Source organism: Drosophila yakuba, chromosome 2L, assembly GCF_016746365.2.
Source record: "Drosophila yakuba strain Tai18E2 chromosome 2L, Prin_Dyak_Tai18E2_2.1, whole genome shotgun sequence".
Classification (NCBI taxonomy): Eukaryota; Metazoa; Arthropoda; class Insecta; order Diptera; family Drosophilidae; genus Drosophila; species Drosophila yakuba.
This window is the reverse complement of record NC_052527.2, coordinates 8,145,706-8,172,072: the sequence shown is the minus strand read 5'-3', so window position 1 is coordinate 8,172,072 and position 26,367 is coordinate 8,145,706. Positions and strand designations below refer to the sequence as shown.

At 42.8% G+C, this 26,367-nt stretch overlaps 5 protein-coding genes across 8 annotated transcripts; 2 read left to right on the top strand and 3 right to left on the bottom strand.

Annotated features, from left to right (window-relative positions):
* Positions 1–4,284: 4,284 nt before the first annotated feature.
* On the bottom strand, positions 4,285–5,715 carry LOC120320594. Its single transcript, XM_039370705.2, has one exon. The coding sequence runs from the start codon at positions 4,798–4,800 to the stop codon at positions 4,693–4,695; it is 108 nt and encodes a 35-aa protein (XP_039226639.1). The 5' UTR covers positions 4,801–5,715; the 3' UTR covers positions 4,285–4,692.
* A 4,370-nt stretch (positions 5,716–10,085) lies between these two features.
* LOC6527289 lies at positions 10,086–10,730 on the bottom strand. Its single transcript, XM_002088347.3, has one exon. The coding sequence runs from the start codon at positions 10,613–10,615 to the stop codon at positions 10,229–10,231; it is 387 nt and encodes a 128-aa protein (XP_002088383.2). The 5' UTR covers positions 10,616–10,730; the 3' UTR covers positions 10,086–10,228.
* Positions 10,731–14,186: 3,456 nt separating this feature from the next.
* Positions 14,187–15,670, bottom strand: LOC6527288. The gene has a single exon (XM_002088346.4). The coding sequence runs from the start codon at positions 15,481–15,483 to the stop codon at positions 14,305–14,307; it is 1,179 nt and encodes a 392-aa protein (XP_002088382.2). The 5' UTR covers positions 15,484–15,670; the 3' UTR covers positions 14,187–14,304.
* Positions 15,671–16,041: 371 nt separating this feature from the next.
* On the top strand, positions 16,042–16,835 carry LOC6527287. The gene has a single exon (XM_002088345.4). The coding sequence runs from the start codon at positions 16,153–16,155 to the stop codon at positions 16,738–16,740; it is 588 nt and encodes a 195-aa protein (XP_002088381.2). The 5' UTR covers positions 16,042–16,152; the 3' UTR covers positions 16,741–16,835.
* A 2,509-nt stretch (positions 16,836–19,344) lies between these two features.
* On the top strand, positions 19,345–23,042 carry LOC6527286. Of its 4 annotated transcripts, none has more exons than XM_039370941.2 (7): positions 19,347–20,776; positions 20,837–21,279; positions 21,337–21,656; positions 21,726–22,251; positions 22,323–22,571; positions 22,629–22,778; positions 22,834–23,042. In XM_039370941.2, exons 1-7 carry the CDS (start codon positions 19,450–19,452, stop codon positions 22,966–22,968), a joined length of 3,150 nt encoding a protein of 1,049 aa, XP_039226875.1. In that variant the 5' UTR covers positions 19,347–19,449; the 3' UTR covers positions 22,969–23,042. The 4 variants fall into 4 exon arrangements, with proteins under 4 accessions (XP_015053153.1, XP_039226875.1, XP_002088380.1 ...); XM_002088344.4 differs by having other exon boundaries at positions 19,348–20,776; positions 22,311–22,571; XM_039370942.2 differs by having other exon boundaries at positions 20,636–20,776; positions 20,824–21,279; positions 22,311–22,571.
* The last annotated feature ends 3,325 nt before the right edge of the window (positions 23,043–26,367 follow it).

Genomic DNA, 26,367 nt, shown 5'->3' with positions numbered 1-26,367 from the left:
TCTCCCGGCGGCAAACAAGGCAAAAATAATATGAAATTAATTTCTGTTTATTTTAGCATAAATTATACATTCCGCAAATTTATGTTTAGTGCACAGAAAAACGAGTCGCCCTCTGCCGCATATCAATTAAAAGCAATTCCCTTCCCTCACTTCTGTGCCAAATTGAATAAAGCATTGTTGGTCATTTTTAGATGATTTTCGATATTTATCGCTTCTGCTGGGCCTATGCCAGGCCCAGGACCGAATTTATGGCGAATTTTTAGCCACAGCCAAACATTTCCCAATGTCCTTGGCGATCCTATTTGTGTGTCCTTGCAATATTTATTACACACAGTTGCACATGAACATGGCGTATACGTAATACAGCATTTTGTAGCCCATAGCCGCTGTCCTTCTACACCCCCCATCTTTCTTTTCACTTTTGTTGTGTTTTATGAGTGCTACATTTGTTTTCATTTACAAGTATTTCACTTAAAATTTATTTGCCATACACATTTTTATGGCTTAGCTTGGCTTTGTCCTTCGCTGCGCATGCTGCCCCCAGCAGCCAGATCCTTTAAATAATGTATGTGCGAGTACTAAAATTAAAATTTATTTACCCGTCTGTGTCTTATAGTTCACTCAATAAAAAATGAAACATTGATATAGATTCAAATTAAAGGTCAGCAAACAACATTGTGCTTTTCCTCCTTTTTACTTTTAAACCTTTTACGCATTAAACTTTCGAATTGGAGCCGTTTTAATTGCCATTTGAAAGAGTTAATCAAATGGATGGGCATTCCACCGTTTCAGCTCAAAAGCTCCTCATTTTTAATGGGCAAAGTTGAGGCGTTTTACCTTTAATTTGGATGGACTCATTTTTGCAACATTTTGGAGGCCCATAAAAGCATTAATGAAATGACAGCTGCTTCGGCAGTTGGAGAAACGCGTCAGGCATTATGAGAAAGCGTCACTGCCGCAGTTTCCATGGTTATTCATCTTTATTTTTGACTGTGGGGGAAAAACTGTCTTTAGCCCTGGATGTGAAGGGAACAAATAAACCTTTGGCTGACGGCAAGCTCTTAAAATTCTTTTCGCTTAAGCCTTTTGCCTGTCTCAGTGCACTTCTTATTCTTATTCCCGTCTGGGTCCCGTGAATTTTTATTGTGCAATTGTATTTGCTGCTCATAAGAAAAAGTATATGCGTGCAAAGATGCTTAAAACTTTCGCCGCACTTTCCCCAACTGTGTCTGCCATTTCGATAAGAGCTTTGCTGCACTTCAGCCTCAAGTTTCATTGTTTTCCTGCCAAATGCCTTAAGACTGGCTTAAGACTGCTGGGATTTTTCTATATAATTTTTAAATGCTTCGACCAGAGCACTCAAGTCGCTCAATCTGGTCGAGAGCTTCTCGAAATTGGCAATTTCGATGATTGGAGGCTTTGAATGTTGTATATGCCATAATTTTGTTCAAGGCTTAGAACACTGATAGCCATAACCATTTAGAGCTGATTGAAATTTTCCCAACCAGAACACTAATCTAAAATATGTCTGATATTTCCATTCGATTTGCGACTATTTTCATACGGACTGTATTTTTTGGAAAATTTTTGCCATGCGCAGCCTAATCCCATTATTGCCCATTTCAGAAGCATTTCACACAATTTTGCGGCATTTTGTTTTTCATGCGCCCGTCGATGGTAATAATACCAGTAGTAGGCATAGCATCAATTTGTGTCAGCATGTTTTTCCACCACAACACTGCAAAATTGCTGAAATATCAAACAGCGAAATGAAATTGGTTGAGGCATGACTAAGAAAAGTGCAATGTTTCCGGCTCCATTTGGAAGTCCAAACCAATGAGAGAAATTCGATACAACATTATATTTTCGCTGAAATAATGCCACTTAAATAAGAAGCATTCGCACTCGAAAAGCTAATTGTTGCACTTCTGATGGAATTTCAAGTCTAATAGTGCTGCTAAAAGTGCTCGTATTTGTGGTGGTTTCGCGCTCGGATTTTCCTGGGAAACCATAAATAAAATGTTTGTCTTAGAGCGGACTGACAGCGTTTCCCCTCGTTCTTTTCAAGCTACTGTGTTGTTGACACTTGCCAAACCGTAAAAATGTCCAGCATTTGCCTGCAAGTAGCGAGCGGCAGGAAAACTCCACTGACGCGGGCTAAAAACTGCGAGCTATGTACAGCGATTGCTTTTGCTTACCCTAACATAACTGAATCGCGATATGGGCTTTGTTGAAGGGGTAGTTATAATTTTTTAATTAACTTTTAATGGAACAGCGGAGCTAAGGTACTTCTATGGATATATATTTTAATAAATAAGTATATGTACAATCTTTACTTTTTACTCAAACTCAAGTTGCGATGCTACTTCTTCCACTGGCGCAGGGCATTGGCGCTTCGGTGTGCGAGTGTCCTTGGAGTCCGCTTCAGTTGCTGCGACTTCCGTTTCCGCTTGCTGCTGGCAGCAGACATGGCGACGGCCACGGTGTAGCTGGAGGGAGGGGAGCGGGGCAATGGCCAGCGACAGCGACATCGGCGCGACGTCTGATGTCAGGGCTTTAGCGTCAGCGGGTCTAGTCAGAAGATGGCTTTGAGCCACGGTAAATCAATAGTGCTAACCATATCACTGGCGGCCACTTGCTGCGAACTGCGAACTGGGAACTGGGATCTAGAATCTGGAATCTGGAAGTTGGTGCTTGAGTTGGGAGATGGGAGGTGGCTGCTGGAGCTAAACTTTTCCACTTGCCATAAACTTGGCCAATATTAACTAAGCGGGCGTCAGCAGCGATTGCAAAGTGCCAGCTGCGTAAATTGCGAGTGAGAAGCTGCACTCGGATTGCGAACAATGACTCCTTGGTGAAAGTTGCGGGTGCAGGGCCACAAACTTGCCAGCAAACTGCACTCATTAACAGATGTTGTCTTGAGTTGGCGCAGTCAAGATTGTGTTGATTTTAGAAAGTTAATTATATTCGTGAAAGCGTTTGGCATTTACTATTTTTCCTATTTATTCTGCAATTAGTTTAGCTGGCTGCCGAACACCCAAGCCAAATTATTAAATTCACATTTCAAATGCAATGCCAGCGGTGGAGAATGTGTCGAAAGTTAGCAGAACAGAAACGTGTTTTCCATTGGGAGCGCAAATTAGTTTTCAATGTATTAAACTTTTCGACAAAATTAGCTGTGCTCGAAAAAGTCGAACCGAACTAAACAAATATCCGAGCAACTTGTGTTGTGATTTTATTTTAATCGAACTTGTCTACAAGCTGGATGTACCTATCCAGGGAGAAACGTTGCCAAATATGGATTTGGGTAGGGCAAGCTTTAATGCATTCCTATTGAAACTGGCTCTTTAAAACTACTTTCCCATAAGCAAAGCAATGTTTTTGAAATATTAATTTAGTGGGCGCGTTCCGGGTCGAGTGTGAATTAATTAAAAATTACGCTAGAACGCACTTGCTGCGGAAAATAAGCGAGTCCAACAACCGAATTCGAAGCGAGTTAAATGAAACCGCCTGGCCGCAAACCAATGCCACATATTTACTTTTATCACAGCCCAAGCAGCCGGAGCCCAGAAACCCCAGAGAAAGCCAAAGCCGGGCAGAGCACAAACAAATGGGACTGCAGCTGGGGGCGGATCCTTCTTCATCCGGAGGGCTTCTCCTTGGCTCCTTGGCCCCTCGCCGGACTACAAATGAGAGGAGAGTCCGTAGTCACTAGTCCGTAGTCCGTATTTGGGACCACGCAGCTCTGCCACTGACAACGGCGATGCTCTCAAATTGTCGGTCGTTTAAATACATTTAAATATAAATGCAGCGCGCAGCGCAGAGCTGCGATAAGAAAGCGGCAGCCATGGACATGAATGCGGATGTGGATGTGGACTGGGAATGGGGGTAAGTGAAATTCCTCATTCATTCATTTCCATTCACTCTATCAGCGTGGAAAATCGTGTGTGCGCGCTCTTTTCCCTTTTCACGTGGCATGAAAATGTGGGCGTGTGGTCAGAGTCTTGCCACAGCCATTTTAAACGGGCTGCAAGTCGCAGCCAGCGATAAACAAATATATATCCAACACTTGTGATGCGCATTTTAAAATAATGAACGAGCACGTAACCAAAGTCTCGCATGGAAACGATTAATTGATACCCATTAGAGCGCACGGCAAACAGGCGTGGCGTTAAATCGCACACACAAAATAAAACCCAAAAAAATATTCTTTGATTTTTCCTTGAAGTATAGCTACTTTTTACAAATGCGCAAATAGAAAATCTAGAAAAATATGGATAAAAATGATGTTCAATATTACTTATAATCTTGTTCTTTTCTTTAAGAAGAGTAATGTCCGAAATTTCAAAAGGAATTAATGCAGATATCTTACTAACTAACACTATGAAGGACCACAACTGCCCCTTAAAGCCTTCATAAAAAACCCATCAGCGTTTCCGAGGCGAAGACATGACATACGGGAGAAAAATTTAATTACATATTTCCTCACAATACGTATGCGCCTCCATGGCCCCAGCCTCGCACTTTTCCTGCACCGGATCGAGTCGTGGGGTTCGGGTTCGGGTTCAGGTTCAGGTCAGCGAATGTGATTCATTTCGCAGCCATGGCCGTTGGCGTGATTAAATTTTCATTTTAATGCACGACTGAAGGAGCATTCAGCTAGTTTAATTGAAAAACAGTGCAGCTGCAGAGCTAATATTTGGTTTGCAGCACGACCAAGCCATCCCATTTCATCACAACGTCATCCTGCGCCATTCCACACCGAGGATTACACCATGCGGAATTCCTGTCAGCAGTCATGTCGGCGCTTTAACGCTTACACGGATCTCATCGAGCTCTGCTGGCCAAATGAGTTCCTGACGTGTGTTTCATGGTACGTCGAATTAATTTCATATCTCGTGTTCCCAATGCCATTTGCATGCATAGTTAATCGAATTTACTGCAGATTTTCCATGCTCATATCCATATCCATATCTATATCCATATCCACCTCCACATCCATGTCCATCTTCACATTTTTCGCCAACTAATGGAGCAGATTATGGAGCAGCTCGGTGGTGGGAGTGGAAAGTAACAGTTGCTGTCTAGACTTTTGACTTTCGCTGACCTCTGTTTAGTGATTGTTTTTTTGGCAATTAGAGAGCAAGCGAACTGGCCATTTGACTATTGTCATGGCTCATCCACATGTCGATGACTTGGCCAAGTTTGTGGTGATGCCACATTTCACCCAGTAGTGCCCACTATTGATTTGATACTTTTGTCTGCGCCAGAAATGAAAACTTTTGATCCGACCGACTCTCTAAGTGAGTCATTTGCAGCTGCTTACCTTTAAATTTGCATCTAGACAACTGTCTGCCTCAATTTCTTCGTCACATCGCTGTCAATTATCTGGGCGACACAGCAGGACTTTATGAGCTGCCACTTCGGAGAGTTACCAGGTCCTGTTCGGGGAGACACCGAGACAGCAGGCAGGCGACGGATGTATTCATGCATCAGCCGGGCCAAAGTGACATTTATTGGCTGTCAGGAAGTCCCTCAGTCCGTCACTCAGTCATTCAGTCGACAGACTGAAAACAGTCGGAAAACTGGGAGAGCTGCGAAAACTGGCAGGGCGAAGTAAGTCATTGGGAAAACACTTTGTCAGCCTTCTGCTTTTCGAGCAATGAATTGACGAGTCTTGCATGCGAATTATGAAGCACTCCTTGGCAATGAGAGTATGTGTTTTACATGTAGTTAACCTGATTACCAAAACAATCGATTTTATCGCCTGCCTTAGATGATCATAGACATTGAAGAAATGCAAACGGGAAATAAATGAAAGTTTTCTACTTTAAATCAAATATGTATACATAGTGCAACGTCTTCTATCCTTCAAGAGATCGTCTGCCAGTCCAAAGTCACCGCGCTTGGACACCAGGGGCAGCAGTTGAGGTCCTTGCAATTCTCTTCCAAACAGCAGGGGCAACAACTCTCCGCAAGTCCTGCAAACAGGCAGAGAAGCATGGCGAGGAGCAGCAGGAGTAGGGACGAAGGAAACTTCAGGCTGCGGTGCGTCATCGCTGGACAAGCAAACCAGATTGGCAGCCGGAAAGCAGGTGGTCCAATGCTGAACTGAACTGAACTGAATGCACCGCGGCATTAGGCAATTTTCCACGGCAGCTGGCGACGGCGATCCATCATCGCCAGGCGGCGCATGGCAAACAAAGTCATTAGCTGCACTTCATCCGGGGCACACGAAAATAGCAGCGCACATGCGTTCTGTACACGTGCCAGGACCTACACGACCACAATTAAGATAATGCAAAACAACAAGACAAGGACCTCCGGAGAGGCGGCTAAACACTGCCAGAAAATGGGTATTTAGGATGCAAAATAAATATTTAAATAAATATTAAAAAAAAATATTTATAGGAAGTTCCACATAAACACATAGAATCGAGCATGGAAATAATATATAAATAATTATCAATGCGCCTTTATTTTTTCTAGTGCATGGAACGAAATGCGAATGTCGTTGAACTGTCGCTGATTCATGTCTTCAACAAGTTTATTGACAACGCGGCGTATGATTAATGTGCCTCCTAATTGCTGAGAGCGACAAAGTGAAGTGCCATCGATATGTTCTAAGCTATTTGTGAGTTTCGCCCAGGCTCTGCTAAACCTTTAGGACAAGTCAAGCACCCTCTTAGTCTGAAAGCAGAAGCAAGAATATATTGTCAGTTTGTCTGACATTTAAAGAGGCACACATGCCTGCTTCTCAGCTCCTTTTCCCTGCAAGCATAAAAAATGATTAAAAAATATTCAACGGCGTAGGAATGTTCTAGCCAATTTAAACAAGTGCTTCATCCCCTAAGAAATATATGTGATATGGATGAGGTCACTTCCCTTCAGGTAACGCATTCACAAAAGGGGCCAAGAAAGAACTTCGATTTGCTGCGACAAGCGAATGCAAACAAACAAGCAATAAGGTACGGGAGAAATTGTCGATTTAACTTAGTTTATAATGCCACTTGAATGAGTTTGCCTGGCACAAATGCGAATACGACAGTGGGCTAGGTAGGGTTGCCACAAAAGTTTGTACCAAACACCCCGCAAATACCACTCAGAAACAGTTTAAGCTGGTTATGATAAAAAGAGATTAAAAATAAACAGACACCATGATTTAGGATCAATAAATGCAGTTCTGGTAGCTATTTTTGGAATATGCGCTATCTAGTTAAATATAAAATGCTAGTATCTTCCCTCTGAACACCGGAAAATCCCTTCATTTATGCCTCTACACGACTGGTCCTTTCAGTGCACAGAATGCAACGAAATAATACGCCGAGAAGGAGCTCAAGACAGATGTATGCATTGTATGCCCTGTATGCTCTGTATGCCGGAGCAACCGGAGCAGGGATTTGGAATGGTTTACTGAGGAGGAGTCGGGAGGAGTATGGTGGCGTTAAAAGAGTCGTAGAACTGAGCCAAATGCAAATACCCGGCGACACGTGAGCCCCGCCCCCGGGCACGCCCCTTTTGGCATCCAATTTGCCATTTATTCAATTTAAATATTCACACCATTGTGTAAAGCGAACTCGTATTAAAAATATCTCAGATGGAATATCCGAGCTAGACGCCGCTGTTGGCATAATAAGCCAAGGAGGAGTACAAAAGCTGGGAAAATACTATGGTAAAATAAAGCGCATTGGGGTGAAATTGAACAAAAGTCAACATTTCGGAAAATAAAATAAATATTTTTATTATTATGTAAATGGCACAATGCTATGAAATTCAATTATATTAAATTTGTATGCACAAAACGAAGAGAATAGGACAACGTATTTTTATATCTATGCATGCAATTATCGTATTGTTTTTAAAATAACTGACTGAAGTGAAATGTTAAAGAGCCGTTCATTAAAATAAATATTTGCAGTTTGCTTTCAATAATTGATGGAACAATTGCGTGTAAAATGTAAACTGATACAAGTCAATGTTTCCACCAACGGCATAAAAAGTTTAGTTGCTTTTGTTAAAAGGCGTTCATGAAACCCCTTTCGTGTATTTATTTACATTTGGCCTTTGGTATTTATTTATGATATTTACGTAACAATGCCCCCTATATTTAAATCTAGCAATGCATGACAGCTTAAAGTTTTGTTGGAATTAATCATTTTGGTTTTCCGTGTTGTTTGACTTTGTCACGCGCATGATAATGCCAACTAAATTTAATATTAATTCAATATAAATTCATTAAAAGATTAATTTATATTGTTTCCATTGTTAATCGACGCACAGCAGCGTGCAAATGCGCTTAATGAGCTTTAAAAGAGGAAATAAATGAAAACTAAATGCAAACTCTCGCATCGCTGAGCGCAAAGTGCATAAAGTTTCTGAAACCCAATAAATGGCGTGGCGCCCGAACAGGAATTGACCAAGTTTTTGGTGGCTCATAAAATATGTACACTCAACTCGGCCACTCATCGAAGTCGAAGTCGCAGTCTTCGCTCCATTCTGCTTGCTTTCTTAATTAAAATTTTCATTTTAGCAGCAAACAATGGAAAACGGCCAGTGGCAACTAATGAAATGGAAAACGCAAGGCAAGAAATAATTACCCATGCATATAAGCCAAATGCAAATTTTCAAGTTTGTTATTTTAGAGGGAAAGAGAGTTGGAGTTGGAGCACCAAGGAAACAGAGCGTCGTATAAGTTTCAAGATGCTTTTAAAAAAGTCCTTAAGTGAGTAAATCATAACGAAAGTTTCTTCAACTTTTTGAATAACTTAAAAACAAATGTTCTAAATCCTTTTTTAGCAGTTGACTTAACTGAAATTTTAAAGACCAAATTGAAAAAATTCCATTTGTTTTTATTGAACTGCAGTCTAGTTATTTACATCCTCATTCTTGCCTGATTCCAATCAACATTCTTCGTTTTTGCGGAAATGCATTTGCTAAATAATGAACGAAAGCCTATTTTTTTTTAACAGAAACAGCACTTTGCCTTCCCTGAGAACTTTCATTAAAATACCTTTGTGGCCACAGCTCAACGAGATATATTTAAATGTTTTTTTTGCACATTAGTGTGCATTAATATTATTAAAACTAAACAACAATGGGAGTGCTAGCCCGGAGCACTGACCTCATTTGTCTGGCCTGAGAGTTGAAGTCGAAATGGAGAGTCACTAGTGGTCGTAAGGGCGTAGGGGCGTGGCACTCCTGTCGCCTCACTTGATGGAAGTCCTCTGTTGATTTGCGACGCCTTTTACTTTTCGCTTTATGCGCTCCTCCCATTTGTTTGCATTTGTGTTGACACTCACTTCATTTAGCAGCCCACAGCAGCTGCAGTTGCAACCTCACAAAGGCAGCAGCAGCAGCAGTGGCAGCAACTCTTGCAACACCAGCCACATCAACAACAAGAGCAGCGGCAACATCAGCTGCGAGTGATGTACGTGAGTGCAAGTGCAATCCGCCCCCGGCTGCAGGTTAAGAACCTTCTTTTGAACTTTAAAATGTTTGCTATTGGACATGTGGGCACCACTGGAGTAAGGTTAGTCGCCTGGCTGATACCCTGCATGCACTAGAACTACCCTAAAACTTACTATAAAATGTCATAATATATAAAGCTTCATATAAAGCTTACCCTTTTATGATATGATGCTTGCAGCAAAGTTAATATGATATATGTACATTCATGAAGGGTACTTGCAACCTCGACTATCCTCTCACTTATGACTTACATATTTATTTTACCACTGTTTCCACTGCGGCACCCACGAACCCCCATTTAAGCCTCCTCAAACCCTCTCATCTCTATTTGTGTTTGTGTTTGCTTTGTGGTTTTGCCAACGCATCCAGTGCCCGTGACGCTTTTTAATCTTAAGCGCCTTCCACTCGCCGCAGTTGGCCAGGCCTCCAGTCAACTGCCCCTTTTCTGGGACTTGGGTCCAGCCAGCTGAACAAATATTTATAGCCGTTTTTACCCTTGCTACAGTTCCACCTGGCGACTTAAGGCCGGCTTATGTGCTCGCAAACCAATTAAAATGGCCAACGGAATTGTAAGACCCCAGACGTGAAGGCAATGCCAGCAAATTAATTTCAAAGGATTACGACTGGGCATGGGATTGTATTTAGTTCATTATGTTTGGATATTCGGTTATGGTAAGTCAGCAAGATCCAGCTGCACTGCTTCACTGTGTTATTTTTAACAATTCGCGTTGAATGGTATCATTCTGTAACTATCCCTCATCTATCTTGATTTTATAGGTTCTGTATTCTTTCGTCTTGGTTCGGTGCATTTATGGGATCCCTCCTTATCCGCCACATTTCGCAATACTGCAGCTGCTGCTTCCAATCTCTGCCGGCGATGCAACTCGACACTCTGCTCTGGATTGAGGTCCCTGAATAGGAACTCATCATCTATGTGTCCTTCATCGTCTGCCTCAGATTCGTGTTCGTATTCGGACAGGCTCCTCCAAATTATCGCCTTCAATCGTTGCAGGCGCTCCATCATGAAAAGTCGAATAAGAAATAGGATCAACAGAACAAGGATCAATCCGTAAAACAACAGTTTATTGACTATAAAAGTAGACGCCACGGAAAAGAAGCGAACAATTTTCCCAAAAAACTTATCCATATTTGAAATATGACTTTTTTCAAGATATATTCTATTACATGTGGGTAATAGTAATGAAAGAAACTTAAAATCCACCGCATGCCTTACTACGATTTTTGTTTTATGTAGCTTTATAAGTTAGGAAAATACACTGGAGGCTAATATCAACATATCAGAGTATAATAGAATTTATTAAGAAATTTATGCATTTTTTTTAGTTAAGAAGATTAGAGCAATGTAATGGAAAGCTGAACTTAATTTTCAGCAATCGATGGCATGCGTGGACATTGAGACAAAGTCAAAGGACGCTTGAGTGTGAATTGTTTACTTTCTGGGGAGACAGCTTCCAAGGATTCAGTTTTGGGCTGCTACTGAGCCTTAGCCTCATCCTGTGACTGTTACTGTGACTGTTACTGTGACTGTTACTGTGACTGTTACTGTGACTGTTCCTGCGCCTGACCAGCACTCAAGGGTTCAGGAAGGCTCTTAACCCGGTGCTTGAGGCTGTGGCTAAATCCACACCACTGTGCACGGGAGGCGGATGAAAATAAATTAAAAATGTGTTAGACTCGAAGCCACACACACTCACCCACTCACACACATGAAGCAACGTGGACACTTATCCAGGCGGTCGCATACACAGACATATTAAGGAACGTGACTTGGCTGTCCTGAGAGAAGCACAAACACAGCCACATAAGTTTAGCATGTTATGAAAAATGTATACACATACACAGACGGGAGACGGGGGAGTGAAGGACTGACTGCCTTTGTCCGCCCGGCACGTAACGGCCACGCCCAGTCTCCGTGGCAACCCATCCCGCCCCCTCAGCTTTTAATGACAAAAGTTATGACGACAAATGACTCGGTCGACTTTCACTACGAAATCAGAGCCGGAGCCGCCTCACAATGGGACCATGAATCATTTCCCGCTGACTTGACGCCGCTCTTCTGAATTCACTTTTGCCATTTGGCCGCCTTGATTTGTAGTCGCTGTTAAAAGCGCTCTTCATTTATCATTATGCAAATTATAAATTCAATTTTAACGGAATGCTCTGCAGATAATAATGTAAATGTTTTAATGCCTCACTGATAATTATGCAAGTCTTGCTGCATCGGCGAAAAATTCACGCTCGACCGCAGTCGCCGTCGCCGACGTGGCATGCAAATTGAATTTGTTAATCAACTGCATTTAGGCTTAATTAAAACTGCGAATAGTGGCCATAAAAACAGCAGGCGCTTTAAATATTTAAATCCATAAGTAAAACTCAGATCTGTGGGAAAATTGCGCACGTGCCCCTGGTGCATTTGCGATTATCAGCCAACGCAATTACAAAGTAGTGTTTGGTTTTGAGTAAATTGTACACACCAATTATGATTGGGCCTGCATTGAGCTTATCTAGACCTATGACTTGGCCAAACTAAATTCAATTGTGGCACTTCACACTGATTATTAAATGCAGCCAACTAATTTTCAGCTGCAGGCGAGCGACGCATTTCCCTTTGAAGCTGTCAAATAAACATGAAATCGAAAATTGCATTATGATTAGCCGGCCAGCTTTCATATCAATGGGAGGCGGTCGTCTTATAAGTTCATAATTAGGGCAAAACTTAACCTGCTTAGGGCAGTCAAAGTTTGGAGTTTATGTCTATATTAATAGGAAATACTGGCCTTATCCCACACTTGCTAACACACTCGAAAACGTGGAGCCTTAGGCGACCTTTTGTCAGAGGGTGCGTTAATTCAATTTTATTACGCATACGCAGTGTGGGCCGGACACAAAAAGTGGGTCCTGAAGTTTCTGCGCATAAGCCAGCCTATGCATATCCTTGCTAATATCTGCACTGCGACATTTTGAAGTGTGTTTAGCCGAAGTGTGTGTCTGTTGATTTACTCCTTTCTAGAGCAGCAATTAATTAGCATACGATTGTTTACCCATCCACAAGAACATGTTGGGCTTACACAATACGAAGACGCATAAATTTGCGGAATTCCGTAGAATGCATTCTTAGAATGCCTTAAAATATATTATAATTATTGAATGTATTATTTATTAATAAAGGTAGTACTTTTTGATACCTTTTATACAACAATTTGTTTCGCCATCTTTGGATAATCATAAACTATCTGTAGATTGTAATTGATGCAACGCTTTCGTTCGCAACTATTGAAACAGATTCGCTGGGTTCCCACTTTTTATCAGGGCGCAAATTACTTTGCGAATATTTCTAAAGAAACCGCCGCCTACATATTTCCACCTTTTTTAATATTTTACGCTCTTTATAGGCGCAATGTTGCAGCCCACATTCTGATGGCGCTGCCACTTTTGCCTTTGTGCAATTGCTTTTTGCGGATATTGTTGTTAGTTTTACTTTCGAGATCCGTGTTGGCTTTCGCTGTTTGTTTTTCCATTGTGCGATGGCGCTTTTGTTTTACACGGCCGGGCACTGAGACTGTGGTTTTTGTAGTTGCTGGCAGCTCCGGCTGCCGTGTCCTATTTGTATCCTGGTATCCTGGGTATTTGTTGGCACACAGACACGAGAAATACTCACATATACTTAGGTTCACTCGCATTTATGTCTATTGGCGCGCGTCCATTTCCATTTCATTTCCGTTATTGCAAAACTTTTCGTATTAAATATATTTTCCTCACAGCGTTTGTTTCATTTCGAAGCGAAACGAAATGAAGCCTTTGCTGTCCTGGCTGTCGTTTTTCGTTTTTGGTTTTTGCACTCCAGCAAAGTTGTTTGTTGCTATTATTTCTGGTACTTTATGCGCCTTGCGCCATTATTGCAGTTGTTTCCTTTATTGTACAAGTACAAGCATAAAAATCCCCGCATTTCCATATAAATATATACCACCCACTCCCACTCGCCTCATTTATTGTGGCCTACTTACGGACGAGTGTGCTTGGGCCAGCCAGCCAGCCAACGGCTTACAAATTGACATGCAATTAAATGTAAGCCACAGGCATTTATTATAATTGTTCGACCCCTCCTCCCGCTTTTCCTGGCCCTGCAACCACGTTTCCACGATTCCGCTCCTGGCCAAAATGCTGACGCTGATTAGGCAGCTGGGCAACTGCAAACTAACATTGTTGTCGGCCTCCGCTGGCAGCTGCAATTAGCATTCTGCGCTGTAATAAATAAAGTAACATTAACCACAATACGCCAAACAAAACGCTCGACCGAATTGTCCTCATTAATTTGATATTGCACACAAAAAGTCAGCAGAGCAGTTGAATTCCGAAAATTAATAAGAATTATGGTACAAAATTCCCCATGTTTCATCCTATATCATTTAAAATGTATAGACTCTGATTAATATTTCTAATGATCAGAAATGTATACATTTCCGTAATATACTGAATGCGATTGACTCGCCCATTTTATTCCTTTTTTACATCCGCATTGAGTTTGCAAAATTGAGCTCACCTTTTTTGCATGTTTTATGGGTCAACTCATGCAGAACGTAGTGACCGCAAATTTTTAGCGCATTTGCATTAATGACACTGAACATTGGTAAAAAAACGCTGAACCGCAAATCAGGTTAGTTTTCTCTTTAACCAAACTCGTTAACCAAACAGTATAGTTGGGAAATTGTATGTTAAATGTAAAAACTTTTAATTTTCGTTTAAATTTCTCTGTTCAATAGCTAGTAGTTCTCAGTAAATATGAACTAAGGATTTGTTTGGCAAGCAAATGTGTTTCTAGGAGAGAACAGCATCGCTGAACCAGAAAGTCATGCGGTCCCCATCACAAAGTCTTTGAGGCACTTTGATCGAGTGATTCCGTGCCACGGAATTGTAGCGCCTAAAGTTTTCATTTCCGGCATTTAAGCGGTCCGCCATTTCGGCAGCCTGCTGGTTCAAGGACTGTCTGTAGGATAAAGCCGTTTCCGACCGAATGTAGCTGGGACCATCCTTGGATTCAGGTAGGACATTTGATTTGTTGGTCTTCGAATGAGTTCGATCGCTCCAAGAGTCTTGCTTCGCATTTTTGCTGACAATATCAGAGGGGAGTTGTTCTTGCAAAGCTTTCTTCTGCGATTCTTGCAATGACTTCTGCGATTCTTGCGAAGACTTCTTCTGCGATTCTTGCAATGTTTTCTTCTGCGATTCCTGCACTTTCAAATCGGAATGCTTTGGTTTTTCCAACTTTAGAGATTCTTTAGAGTCTGAGGCAGCAGGTTTTAAGTTCGAGCAGCGCTCAGTTCCGGTTTCAGATGGTTTATTTGACACTGGTGATTTCATTGTGGTAGAGGAAACTTTGGCTGCTTCTGGGAAATTGGCTGACTTCAAAACTGACTTCGGAGGGAGGCTGGTATTGGAGGATATGCTGTTGGCAATTGCAGATTGTTTTAATGTTATGTTCGAAGACTTTAAGGACATGTTAGCCTGACTTTGCTTAAACGTGCAACTCGTTTTGGAAGCCGACCTGGATTCTGAAATGGTTAATTTGGCATTGCCTCTACCCTCACCACTGAACTGTCGGTCAGTTGGCGACCTTACTGGCATTAAGGTGCGCAAAGAGTCCTTTGAAACCGCCCCCTTTGATTGGGAGTCCTGGGAGAGTTTCGTCTTTGAGACACCACCCGCATCAATGCGGTCTTTTTCATTGAGTGCAGCGGCCTGCTTCTTGGCCACGGCCATCTCTTCATTGATGGCCTTGGAAATGTCCACTTCACCGATTCTGGACTGTCCTATACTTTGATTGCTTTTTCCGGTGAGCAACTCCTTGGATGGCTGCAAGTACTCGGACTTGGGTACGAAAACCGGTGGCGGATACGTAACGCAGGTAGGTATTTTGAATTCAGATCGGGCGCCACTATTGGGCGGTCCCACATTGAATGGATTGAAGGGCTCAACGTCGAAGTCATCGGGAAACATGTTAGGCAGACAGGTTGCCAATTGCAAAAACTAACCTGTGTCGGGATGAATTTTAGAAGGTATGGGCCAGGACGCGGTAATTTTCAGTCTTCGTATCGGTAAGCCAAATTGTTTATTTTTTTTTTGTAATTTTTGATTGGCTTTTCGTTTAAGACATCTGAAACGAACTGACACAAAACGCAGTTTGTACTAGTCTACAAAAGTTCCATGAAGGCAATCATTATCTATACATTATTGGTATGCTCCTTAAATTCACATTGTTATTAGACATCCTAGTAATCTCGTTTACCCTTTTTTGTTTGAATTTCTTATCTCTGTACATCTTGGCTGCCATCTTCAAGTTCTACTGTCGGCTTAATTAAAAATGCTTCCTGATTCCTTTTCAGCTTACACGGCTTATCAATCCGGAGTGTACGTGATGATAAGGTCTAAGGGGCTGTGTGTTTTTTATTCATGAAATAATAGGGTGCAGGCCTCAATTAGATTTTGCTCCGAGTTAAGCCACAGTAATGAGCAGGCCGAGGGATTATTAAGAGAATGCCGAGAGTTTGTTGTCAAATCTATTCAAATCTCTCGCCAGTATTTCGATCAACTTTTCGGAGTCAGGTTGCTGAAATTCAATTACGGAAATTCTAGTGAGAAAAACAGAGACACACACACACTATCATAATGACAAGTCTAAAGCAATCGACTGTCCAAGAAGGACTTGCACCGCAAGTGCCCCAGAATGGCATGGTCACCTATGGCAGCGGCCTCGTCTTCGGCGGAAAAGTGTATCCGGTGTTGGTGGACGGAGTGCCCATGCAGCAGCCCCTGGGCGCTCATCAGGCTGCACTGCAACAGCGCATGCAGATGCAGCAGGTAGTGCCACAACGTATGCAGATGCAGCAGGTGCTGCCACAGGCGCCCCCTACCCATTGCCCCAAGCCCATTGTACAATACCCAACATATCAGCAAACGGGCAACCCATTTCCTGCACCCCCATACATCTCCAAGCCGAGCCAGCAGAGCTCTGTGAGTTGTCCTGGCCCAGTCATGGCCCAGCAGCACTCGACGTCCAGCAACAACGCGATGATGCAACCGCTGCAGGCGCAGATTCTACAGCGGCAGCAAATGCAAACCGCCATGGGCACCCACGGCTACTACAATGTGCCAACGAATGCGGGTGGTGATTCCAGCGGCTGGGATGGCTATGCCATGATGCAGCCAATGGATGCCAACAAGCCGTACTCCTTTGGCTGGAGTCTTACCGATTGAGTGCCCGATCCTCTGTAACAGTGTTTGGACAATTAATGAAATTATTTGTGGATTGATTTAAACTTGTTTCAATCAATATATGTACTGCACAACTACCATTAAGTATTCAGCTCACTTGGCGAAGCTGCCCATGATATACAGTAGCTCGTCTGGGCTTCCATTTTGCACTTCATCGAGCTCTGAGGTTGCCGCCCCGTGGCAGTGGCACCTCGTTTCGGGGGTTTGGTCGTCATTTAGTGGTAAATTTCCGTCTTAGTTGCCAACGAGCGTCACACACGACGTGACATTTTGCAAATTCCGTTTTCAGCATTTTGTAATCGTTCCAGCGCACACATGTGCCACTGAAAGTGGATTCCCAGCTCCACCCAGCTGACTCCTTCCTGGTGAGGAGCATGTGTGGCAAAGGGGTTGTAACAGGTTCTCTAGTGGCTTCCGATTTTTCTGCTGGCCTTCAGCAACTCTTGTGATGATAGTGTTATGGGAAGTAACACTAAAGAGTTTATATTGTCATTAAAAAAGGAAATAAACGCAATTACATTCGCTTTAGAAACAAAAACCATGGACTGTCTGGCGCATCATGTCAGCATTTACTAATGCAAAATGAATCAAATATATCTCAGAGCTGACATTTTCGCTTTCATATTGTTTGAAGCTTGAGGGTGGAGGTGAAAACGGATGCATCGGTTACATTTATTTATACCCCGCCGTACCTAATTATGTAACCACAAATGAATGCCAGCAAAGTTTGGGATTTCAGCAAATTGCTTCCGTCGCAATGGACGTTGCCAAGGGATCAACTTTCCTGCTTACTGTGATAATTAACATTATTTCCATAAATAACTTTCTTTGTGGCGTGCCTTTCGAAGCTTAGCTTCTGACGTCATCGGGATTTTGCTGAAGAGAAAACTCAAACCGCAAGCTGCATGTTGGCAAACACTCACACATACCCACTCCGCTCTCTCTAATGATGATCCCAAAAGTCAACTTGCTAAAGTAACACGAGCTCAAACATGCACATGCACACACACACACACATGCACACTGCACAAACACAGGGACAGCGGACTCATAAGCACATAGTGGTATTAACGCCATAATTCGTAAGTCACACACACACACACACACACACACACAGGCGCCGCAAAAGGATTAAGTTATATTAAAGTTGCGAGCGCTGCATTTTAAGTTCGCCTTCTTTGACGATGGCTTAAATGCAGGAAGCCACGAAGTCGAAGCTATGAAGTCCAAGCCAAAGCCAAGGAATTTGCACACACGATCTTGGGTGCGAAAGGACTCTGCTGGCCGAAAAGTGCGGTATGCAAATGCCGAGTGACCCACATTTAAGAAATAATAATAATATTCGGAGCGTCGAGCCCGTTATAAATGCAATATATGGCATAAGTTTACGCACTGCAATCCCCGCGTTCATGAAAAAAAGTCCGCATGGCTTGTATAAATTTGCAATATTTTTATATAGTTGCAGTCGCTGGAATTTTTTTTTATTTTTTTGCTGCCAGTCCGCAGGTCAAGAGTTAATTTTTGTTCTCTTATTTTATTTCATTTTTTTATTTTTTATTCTTGTGCTTGCCTTTGCGTGTGCGCACATTTATGCGAAAAGTTGGCGTAAAAGTTTAATTTAAAAATGCATTTGCACTGACTTTGACCGTTGCACTAAAACAATAAAATAAAAAAAAGGGAACGAACAAAGAGCGCCACAAAACCGACAACTATCAACTGTAAAGTCACTGGAGCAGCGAGACATAAAACAAAATTAAATAAATTGACTTTTCTTTGGCTTTAGTTCTGCGCATTTAAATCAATTTACGCTTCGTTTCTCCTTCGCTTTCATTAATTGCCAAGTGGAAGCTTGGTGTTTAATTGTTTTGGCTTTTGTGTAGATAAGCGAGTAAAGAAATGTGCGGAATAAGTGTTTCCATGCCTTGGGTAAATTCTAAGAATTCTCCTAATTCAAAGCGCTGACTGATTAAATTATATCTTCCAATGAAAACTTGGCGAGTTTAATTCTCAACCTGTTCATGTTGCTTCTTGACACTTTGTCGAAATTTGGTTTACGAGCCTACCGTGCCTAATAAAACTTATATGTCTGGGAGTAATAAAACCCACGCAGCCTCCTCCACGCAATTCAGGTCGAAATGGCATACGATTTTTTAGGCCAAACCATTCGGCTGTTTGGAATTTGCGAGGGCGTATGGAAACGAGCAGCCGACTTGTTGAAGTGTTTATTGTTTAGAATCCCGCGGCGTCGGCATCAGAATACATAAAACATTTTTTCCTTTTGAATAAAAGATACGCAGATGAGAGTCTTGCAAGGCGGCTAAGTAACCTCTTCAACTTCTGCAGGGTTTGGGTTTGGGTGAATGTCTGTGAATTGGATACGCATTTTAGGTATGAAGAAGGTATCCCAGGCTGTATTTGATATGTTAAAGATTTAGATATGTGATATGTGTAGCGCCATTCCAACATTTAAAATTAGTTCGGGCCGTCAAAATTTTATATTCGTTGCATGTGGTTGAAGAAGGATGAGAGGTGGTCTATATGCTTCACATAAACATTTGCATTAACTCGTGTGAAACTCATGGAGACTTAGTAAAAACTAAGAAATCAGTGCTTCGGGTGTCAGCACCTACTGAGCTCAATCTAAAGATATAACAACTTTTCTGTGGCACACCTTTATTTATTTAATTCACAATGGATAGAAAGGCCCGAAATACCCTCCGTCGCACTGCTCGGCTAACCAGACGGAGGCGCTCCACAGGAGGTAACGAGGACAGCAGGATCAAGGCCACTGAGAAGCCAAGGGTGGAGCCTTCCTTGGAAACCAAGACCCAGCAACGCGTCTTCCTCTACATCCAGCTGAACGAAATGAGCCAACTGCCGAAAACGACGTATCCGCTGGAGCTGCACCTCTACCATCCGAAGAACACACTGCAGAAGATGCAGGAGCGCTACACCACAGAGACGATCATCTATCAGCACGAGTTCAATCTGAAGAAGCCCGTATTCGCAATGGGTGTGATGCAGGACGATATCGAGGACATGAACACGTTCAGCGATCAGCCGCTGTTGATTTCCCTCTATCAAAGGATACCCAGGCGCCGCAAAGGAGGATCTGGAAAAGGAAAGTCAACGAAAGGAGGCACATCCTCGTCGCTGGAAATAAATCAGTTAATTACAGATGCTTCAGAGGGTAAAGAGAACGTTCCCAATGAAAGGACGAGTAAGAGGTCATCCGAACACGAAGCTTTCCCAGAGGAAGCTGGGGAGGAAGGTGAGGGAGGTACCTTTTTGGAAGGGCGACTGGAGCTCTTATCTCGCGGCCACTGCGATCTTCTACAGCTTTTCCAGCGACGTCGCTTCATCAGCGACATCACCATCTATCTGTATCCGCAGTACCGGTCGAAAAAGATCAATGATAAAATCACCACGTGCAGCGTTTGGCACATGTACTCCATTCTCCCCACCCTGAAGAACTTCACCTTTACGAATTTGGCCTTTCTAACCCTGGAATCGATATACAATGTGCCCGAGGACCTCCACTCGAAATCCCCTGAATTGGGCCTCAGTGTTTCCTTTCGTTCAAAACAGCCGGATGAGTCGGATGGTTCCTTTAGTGTGATACCCTTGTGCACCTACTCTGGATTCATTTCACAGATCATCAGCGACCAGAACACGATCATCGTGTGGGAGAACATCAAGCGGGATCTGCACCTCGACATGAACTTCAGTTTCAACCAAATGGAGACCAACTCAAGGATAAAGCTGCCGAAGTTGTTTCGCATGCTACTTTGGGAGCAGGACGTTGACTTTCAGGTCTATAAAATTGATCCTGTTTCGGACCTTGCCCTGATCAACAATTCGCTGCACCGTTTCGTTCTCAACGAGAGTATGAGAAAAATCCTCGAGCAGGCTGTGGTTCACGACGACTACGAGTTGTTGCTGCAACTGTACCAGGAGACACCCAGCAATGTCCTGTACGAGGGCGTCCTTAATCCAAGCATATTTGGGTACCCAGGAGGTGAGGGTTCTAAGTTAAGTTACTGTATATCTTAACATGCTATTAAGTTACCTTTCGCAGTGAATTATTGCCGCTTTGCATGCAGGCTGAATCCCGTTGTCGAGCCCTCGATCAAGCTAAGCCTGCCAAGAGATACCCTGGTAATGGGCCCAATGTTCTGCACCTTCAAGATCTGCTTCTTTCAGCCAATTTGCGAGCGCAACGAACCTCTGGACAAGTACAATGAGAGCCTCCTCAAAAGCGCAAAGCTGCGACGCTGCTTCGACATGGAATTCCTCAAGGAGGACGAGACGGATGGCGATGTGCTACTCGAGCTCTACCGTGCCTTTGATGATCTTATAACCGATACAATCGGGTTCATAATCAAGCGAGATGTGCAAGACATTCATGATAGAAAGGACTTCTTTTGCTGCCAGCTGAGCAACATCTGCAATCTGGTGCTGAAAATATGCGGCTGCGACTTCAACATACGAATGCCAACGAAGACGAACATTGAATTCAGAGTGGGTATCTCATCAAAGCAGTATTTATATTAACTAAGTTATCCATCAATTGAAAAGGAAATGCTGACACACATGTATAAGGAGCTGATGGAGCGCATCGAGGGCTTATTTACCGCCTGCTGTTGGAAAAACACATCGAATCAGGATCGTGGGGAACACGGCTTGAATAAGCTGATGTATGAAGTGCGATTGGTCAGCCACACTGGCCAACGCGACTTGGCCATTCACATGTACGATGAGATCAACCACAGCACCACCAACCGCATTTCATTCGACTTCGTAACCCTGCTAAACAGCGTTGAATGCCTGCAGTTTGAACAAGCGGCAAGATACTACACAAAACCCCGAACCACCGATTGGAGTGGGTACTACTTTACGTGAGTTTCAAATAGTTAGCCATAGCCAACAGCTTTATGCATATGACCTATTTATCTTCTATAGCGCAGTCTGCTCTTACAGCTCTACGTTGACTATATGATGGACCTGAGATCAACAGACGAGGAGGTCTTGAGTACGGCCAAGTCTAATATGATCGAGAGTCTGCGTCAGTTTGCCGATAGGAACAGAATGGAATCAGAAATCTGGATCCTGTTGTACTGCTATTACAAGGAATATTACTATTTACCCGGAATGGAGCTAACGCGATGGAAATTCCAGAATCTTCAGTTTATTGCGCCCAAGACACTTGACTTTACGCCTACATCCCTTTATGAACTGTACTTGCCGGTCGACTTTGAAATGAAGAGCTCATCCACCTCGATGAATACGCAGTTTTATCCAGTTTTCAAGCTATTTGCCCGTCTTGGAGCATACGCATTTGCGGAAGTTATATTTTCCGACATAGAACAGTGTTTCACGGAAGCTGAGGCCTATTTTATAACAACCACTTTGAAGATACTGCAGCGCCAGATCGATGATAAGTTCAATATCATTAAGTTGCCTACGGACAACAGTGTGTCGGGAAAGTTGAAGGTGAGATTATTTTACTATACAAAACAACAAATTATATTCTAGTGGAACTCACGGTCTAGCGCTGTTACCAGCTGCACATCAACGGCAGTGTAGAGTATTCCCGTGGTCGCTGTGATGAGGCTCTGAAATACTTTCAGGAATTACTGTCAGTGGTTGATCCACTGGATAAGTCGCTATTCAAGTTGAGTTTCCTGCGACTCGGACAATTGGCCTTTCAAAGGGGACAATATGAACTGGCCGATAAAGCATTTGACATCTGTTTGCCTTCCAGACGCAAGAACTTTATAGCCAACTACGGAAAGGGACGAACACTTTACCATGTGAGTTTGAATTAAATTGTTGCAAATCTCAGTTAATTCATATGAGTAACAAAAAAGCTCAACCGTCTGGAGGAAGCCATTCCCTTTCTCTCGCGATGCACCGAAGTCGACATCTTTATACCCGATGTCTGGGGCTATTTGGCTACCATTAACCTACGACTTGGCAGGAATAAGACGGCCTTGGAATGCTGGAAGATGGCTAAAGAGGTTAGTATATTTAGAGTTCTATACTACTTGCTTCATCTAAAATTCCCCTTCGAAGTACCCCGAAGTAAGAATCAGCAAGAGCGTTTATGCCGAACTTGATAAGATCCAGTACTCGGATGTGCATCTGCTTGTGGATGATGATGGAAATCCATCCGAAAAGATGTCGAAAATGGACTTTATTCCTTTGTAATTTGGTGAAACAAAAGGCTTTACAGCCACCCAAGAAAATATGAACTACCGAGTAAAATGGTCCTAAACAAACAACGCCGATGTCACGGCTTTCATCAAGTTTTGGCAGCATTTATCACTTAAATTCAGTGCCCAGCGCTTAGGTGAAATTAAGTATACGCACACGCATATGTTTACAAGGTATTTCGGTCCCTAAATGTCCTTCGCCTGCCTTGTCGAGCTGGCGCTTGTCAAAATTTTAGCCGCAGAGCGGCAGCACATACGTGAATATGCCAACACAATGCATTTTTGGCCAAGGGCAAACCGCCACAGCAATAGCAATAACAAAGGCAACACCACCAACAAACCAACAACGACAAAACAGAAACAAGTGAGATACGTAGTTAAACCCTTTTGGCCAACACTCAACCCATGATAGGTGTTTGCTCTGCAATGCCTCAGTGGGGTATAAGGAACTTGCCAATTAGCTTGGCCATCTTCAATGAATTCGTAGAGCTGTCGCCTTAAAAGTCACCGATGTAATACTCAAGTTTTGCTTTATTTATTTGTTTAAATAATAATTTCAATGTTTATGATAGCTTCTTAGATAGCTTCTTTTTGCGTTCATTGCAAATTACATGTTTTTACTTGGAATGTATAATTATTATAACTACCACAACTGATTCAGTAATGTGTAAATTCGGTACTAAGTAACCCAGCTTAACAGCTTGTAGGGCCCATACTTTGATCTTTTTATATGGAATATGTACCTATTTAAAAGTTTTAGAGCATCCCCCATTCGTTGGCATATATAAGCGGCTCTTCCGCTGTTGTTTACCTGGCAGCAAGTGCTCTAAAATCCGCTTTGACAGCTCGCCTGTCAGCTCAACTCAAACCAAGCCAGGAGGTGTTGTCCTGTTGCCGAAACGGGACGGGAAGTGGAACTGAAAGTGGAAGTGGAAGTGGAACTGGGGTGCTGTACACTTTTTTTCTTGCCTGTCTTGTTTGGGCCTGACCCTCAACTACATATGCTAATGACGGGACAGCCAAAAGGGGCAGGGGCAGCCACTCAGCTCGGGCTGTTGAGCTAGTTTAAGGCCAACAACTCTCGGCTGCTGAGCACACACATTGGCGCACAGTGTAAGCCACTAGAGGCCACTACCACGCACACATTGGCTTCATCAAAATGAAATTTGTGAGCAAACACATAAAGTGAATCACGTAAGCCAGCCAGGTAGTCAGGTAGCCGGGTTGCTGGGTTGCTGGGCACATGCTGCTAATGTTTTAAGACGGCTTTAAAATGCGTTTTAGTCGTCGCTCGTTTCGAGTCCATCAACATCACGCATACGACGCGTTGGCACTACCCAAAAGGAAGAACTTGCCATCACCCCAACGCATCCAGCAACAAAATCAATTAGACACTTGCATTTACATACCCATTCCGATTGCTGATGGCGTCCATAATGCCTGCACTCAACTGGCCGGCGAAACAACAATTGCAATTTAATGTGCTGCCTGCGCCTGCTAATGATAATGTTGTTATGTGCCTATTATGCCAGTTGTTTGTGTGCCCCATGGTTTCTATGGGCTCAATGTGGTCGGTGGTTTGGGGTACTGTCGGTGGTACTGATTCGAGTCTGGTTGCGAACACATGTCATTAGCATTTGCATTATGCGAACTTTGCTGTCTGACAGCACTCAAAGTGATGGTGTTAGGCCCCTGCACCCGTGGGCATCCCCCCGAAAACACCAAATGAAATTAAAGCTCTACCCCAATGAGACCAAAATCGATGTGTAGCCAAACTGTCGCAGTATGAATGTTCTCGATGCTCGTGCAGTATCGTTTTTAATGGATCGTTTCGTTTGCAGGACACACGAAATGAATCAAGAATATCAAGCTTATTGCCCCTTTATTGTGGCGGATATTTATTCAAAAGAGAGCTATATGCGGAATTGCGTTTCCATAATTTGCTGTGCGTTAAGTTTCTGCTACCAATAGCCCAAGTAGAATATCAAACGCCTCTACCTTGCTAGCATGTATAAATTTGTATGAATTTCATATGCCAAAATTCCGAAACAAGGCCGAGTTGAGAGCCAAGCCAACCTTGAGGATATGGAAGGATATGGCTACAATGTGCGGTGTGTGGAGGAAACCTGAAGCAATTTCTAATCAAAATATGCGATGGACAGGCTAATATGCAAATACCTTGTAAGCAGCTCAGACGCAAAGCAGCTCAACTTAATACCAAAATAGCTGAGCTCCATCCGCCGCACATATATTCAGCTCCGGCTAATATCGCAACCGCATAGAAAAATCCGATAAAAAAAAAATACGAAAAAAACTGTTGGCTAAAACTACAACAGCTGCGGATTCTGCCAAAAAGAAAAGTATGCAAAGACTCCGTCCGGAATTAAGTTGGCAAAGAGCTAACGTAAAATTTACACCGAATGGTTGGAAGGGGCAAATGTTTGCCGGCGTGTGACATGAAAATTTCATTTGAAATTGAATATGAAAAAAATGGGATGCCTCGTGTGTGCCGCCTGTGCGACAGCTGCTGCAATTGACAATTATTATTATTGTCAGTGCGAATAAGAGCCGGGTTGCCTTGGATTTTGGCCTGGTTGTTTGCATGTTTGTATGCTTGAATGTTTGGATATTTGCGTGTTTGTTTGGTTGGTATTCATATGACACCCGTGTAGCTCATAACCAAGCATCCAAACTGCCTCGACATCCGTCGGCTTCAATAAAATCCAATGGTCGCATTAAAATCATTTAAATTCTATTGTTTTGTTAGCTTTTTCCTTGAATTTCCCCCCACCGCCCAGCACTCCTTTCCGGATTGCCGTGTATTTCTTTACGTCTGTCAACCGCACACGCAAACTCACGCACACGGACGGATAAAGCCACGGATTTTGAGTACGCCGTACACACGGTGAATGCCACATAAGCTGTTTTCGTTGCGGATTTAGGTGATATCAGCAAATGCATATTTAATGGGCTTGCGATCAATATGATATGTGTGCGGTGTGGAAGGACCCCCCTCGATTCGTCCTGCCGATTATGCAATTTAAGGAGAGCGAACGATTTAGTTCGCGAAATTGTTTAAAGTTGGCGGGGGATTTTTAAATGGATAGTCGAACTACAGCAAATTTAAGTTGGGCCTTTTTGATTCTTCTTAGATTTAAAAACATTTATTTTAAAATATTTAATTAGCCCTTGGTTTTATAGACACATTTTTGATTATTTTTCATTGCTTCCAAATATACAGTTTAAAGAATGTAACAAATACGTATTCGTAGTCTGAAAAGTGGCTCGGTTTAGATACAAAATCCAAAAAATATGATCCCTTCAACGTATAGTTCGTGCTGAAATCTTTGAAATCGCGAAATGAAATCGGTGGCGTCACTTAAAAATCATATCT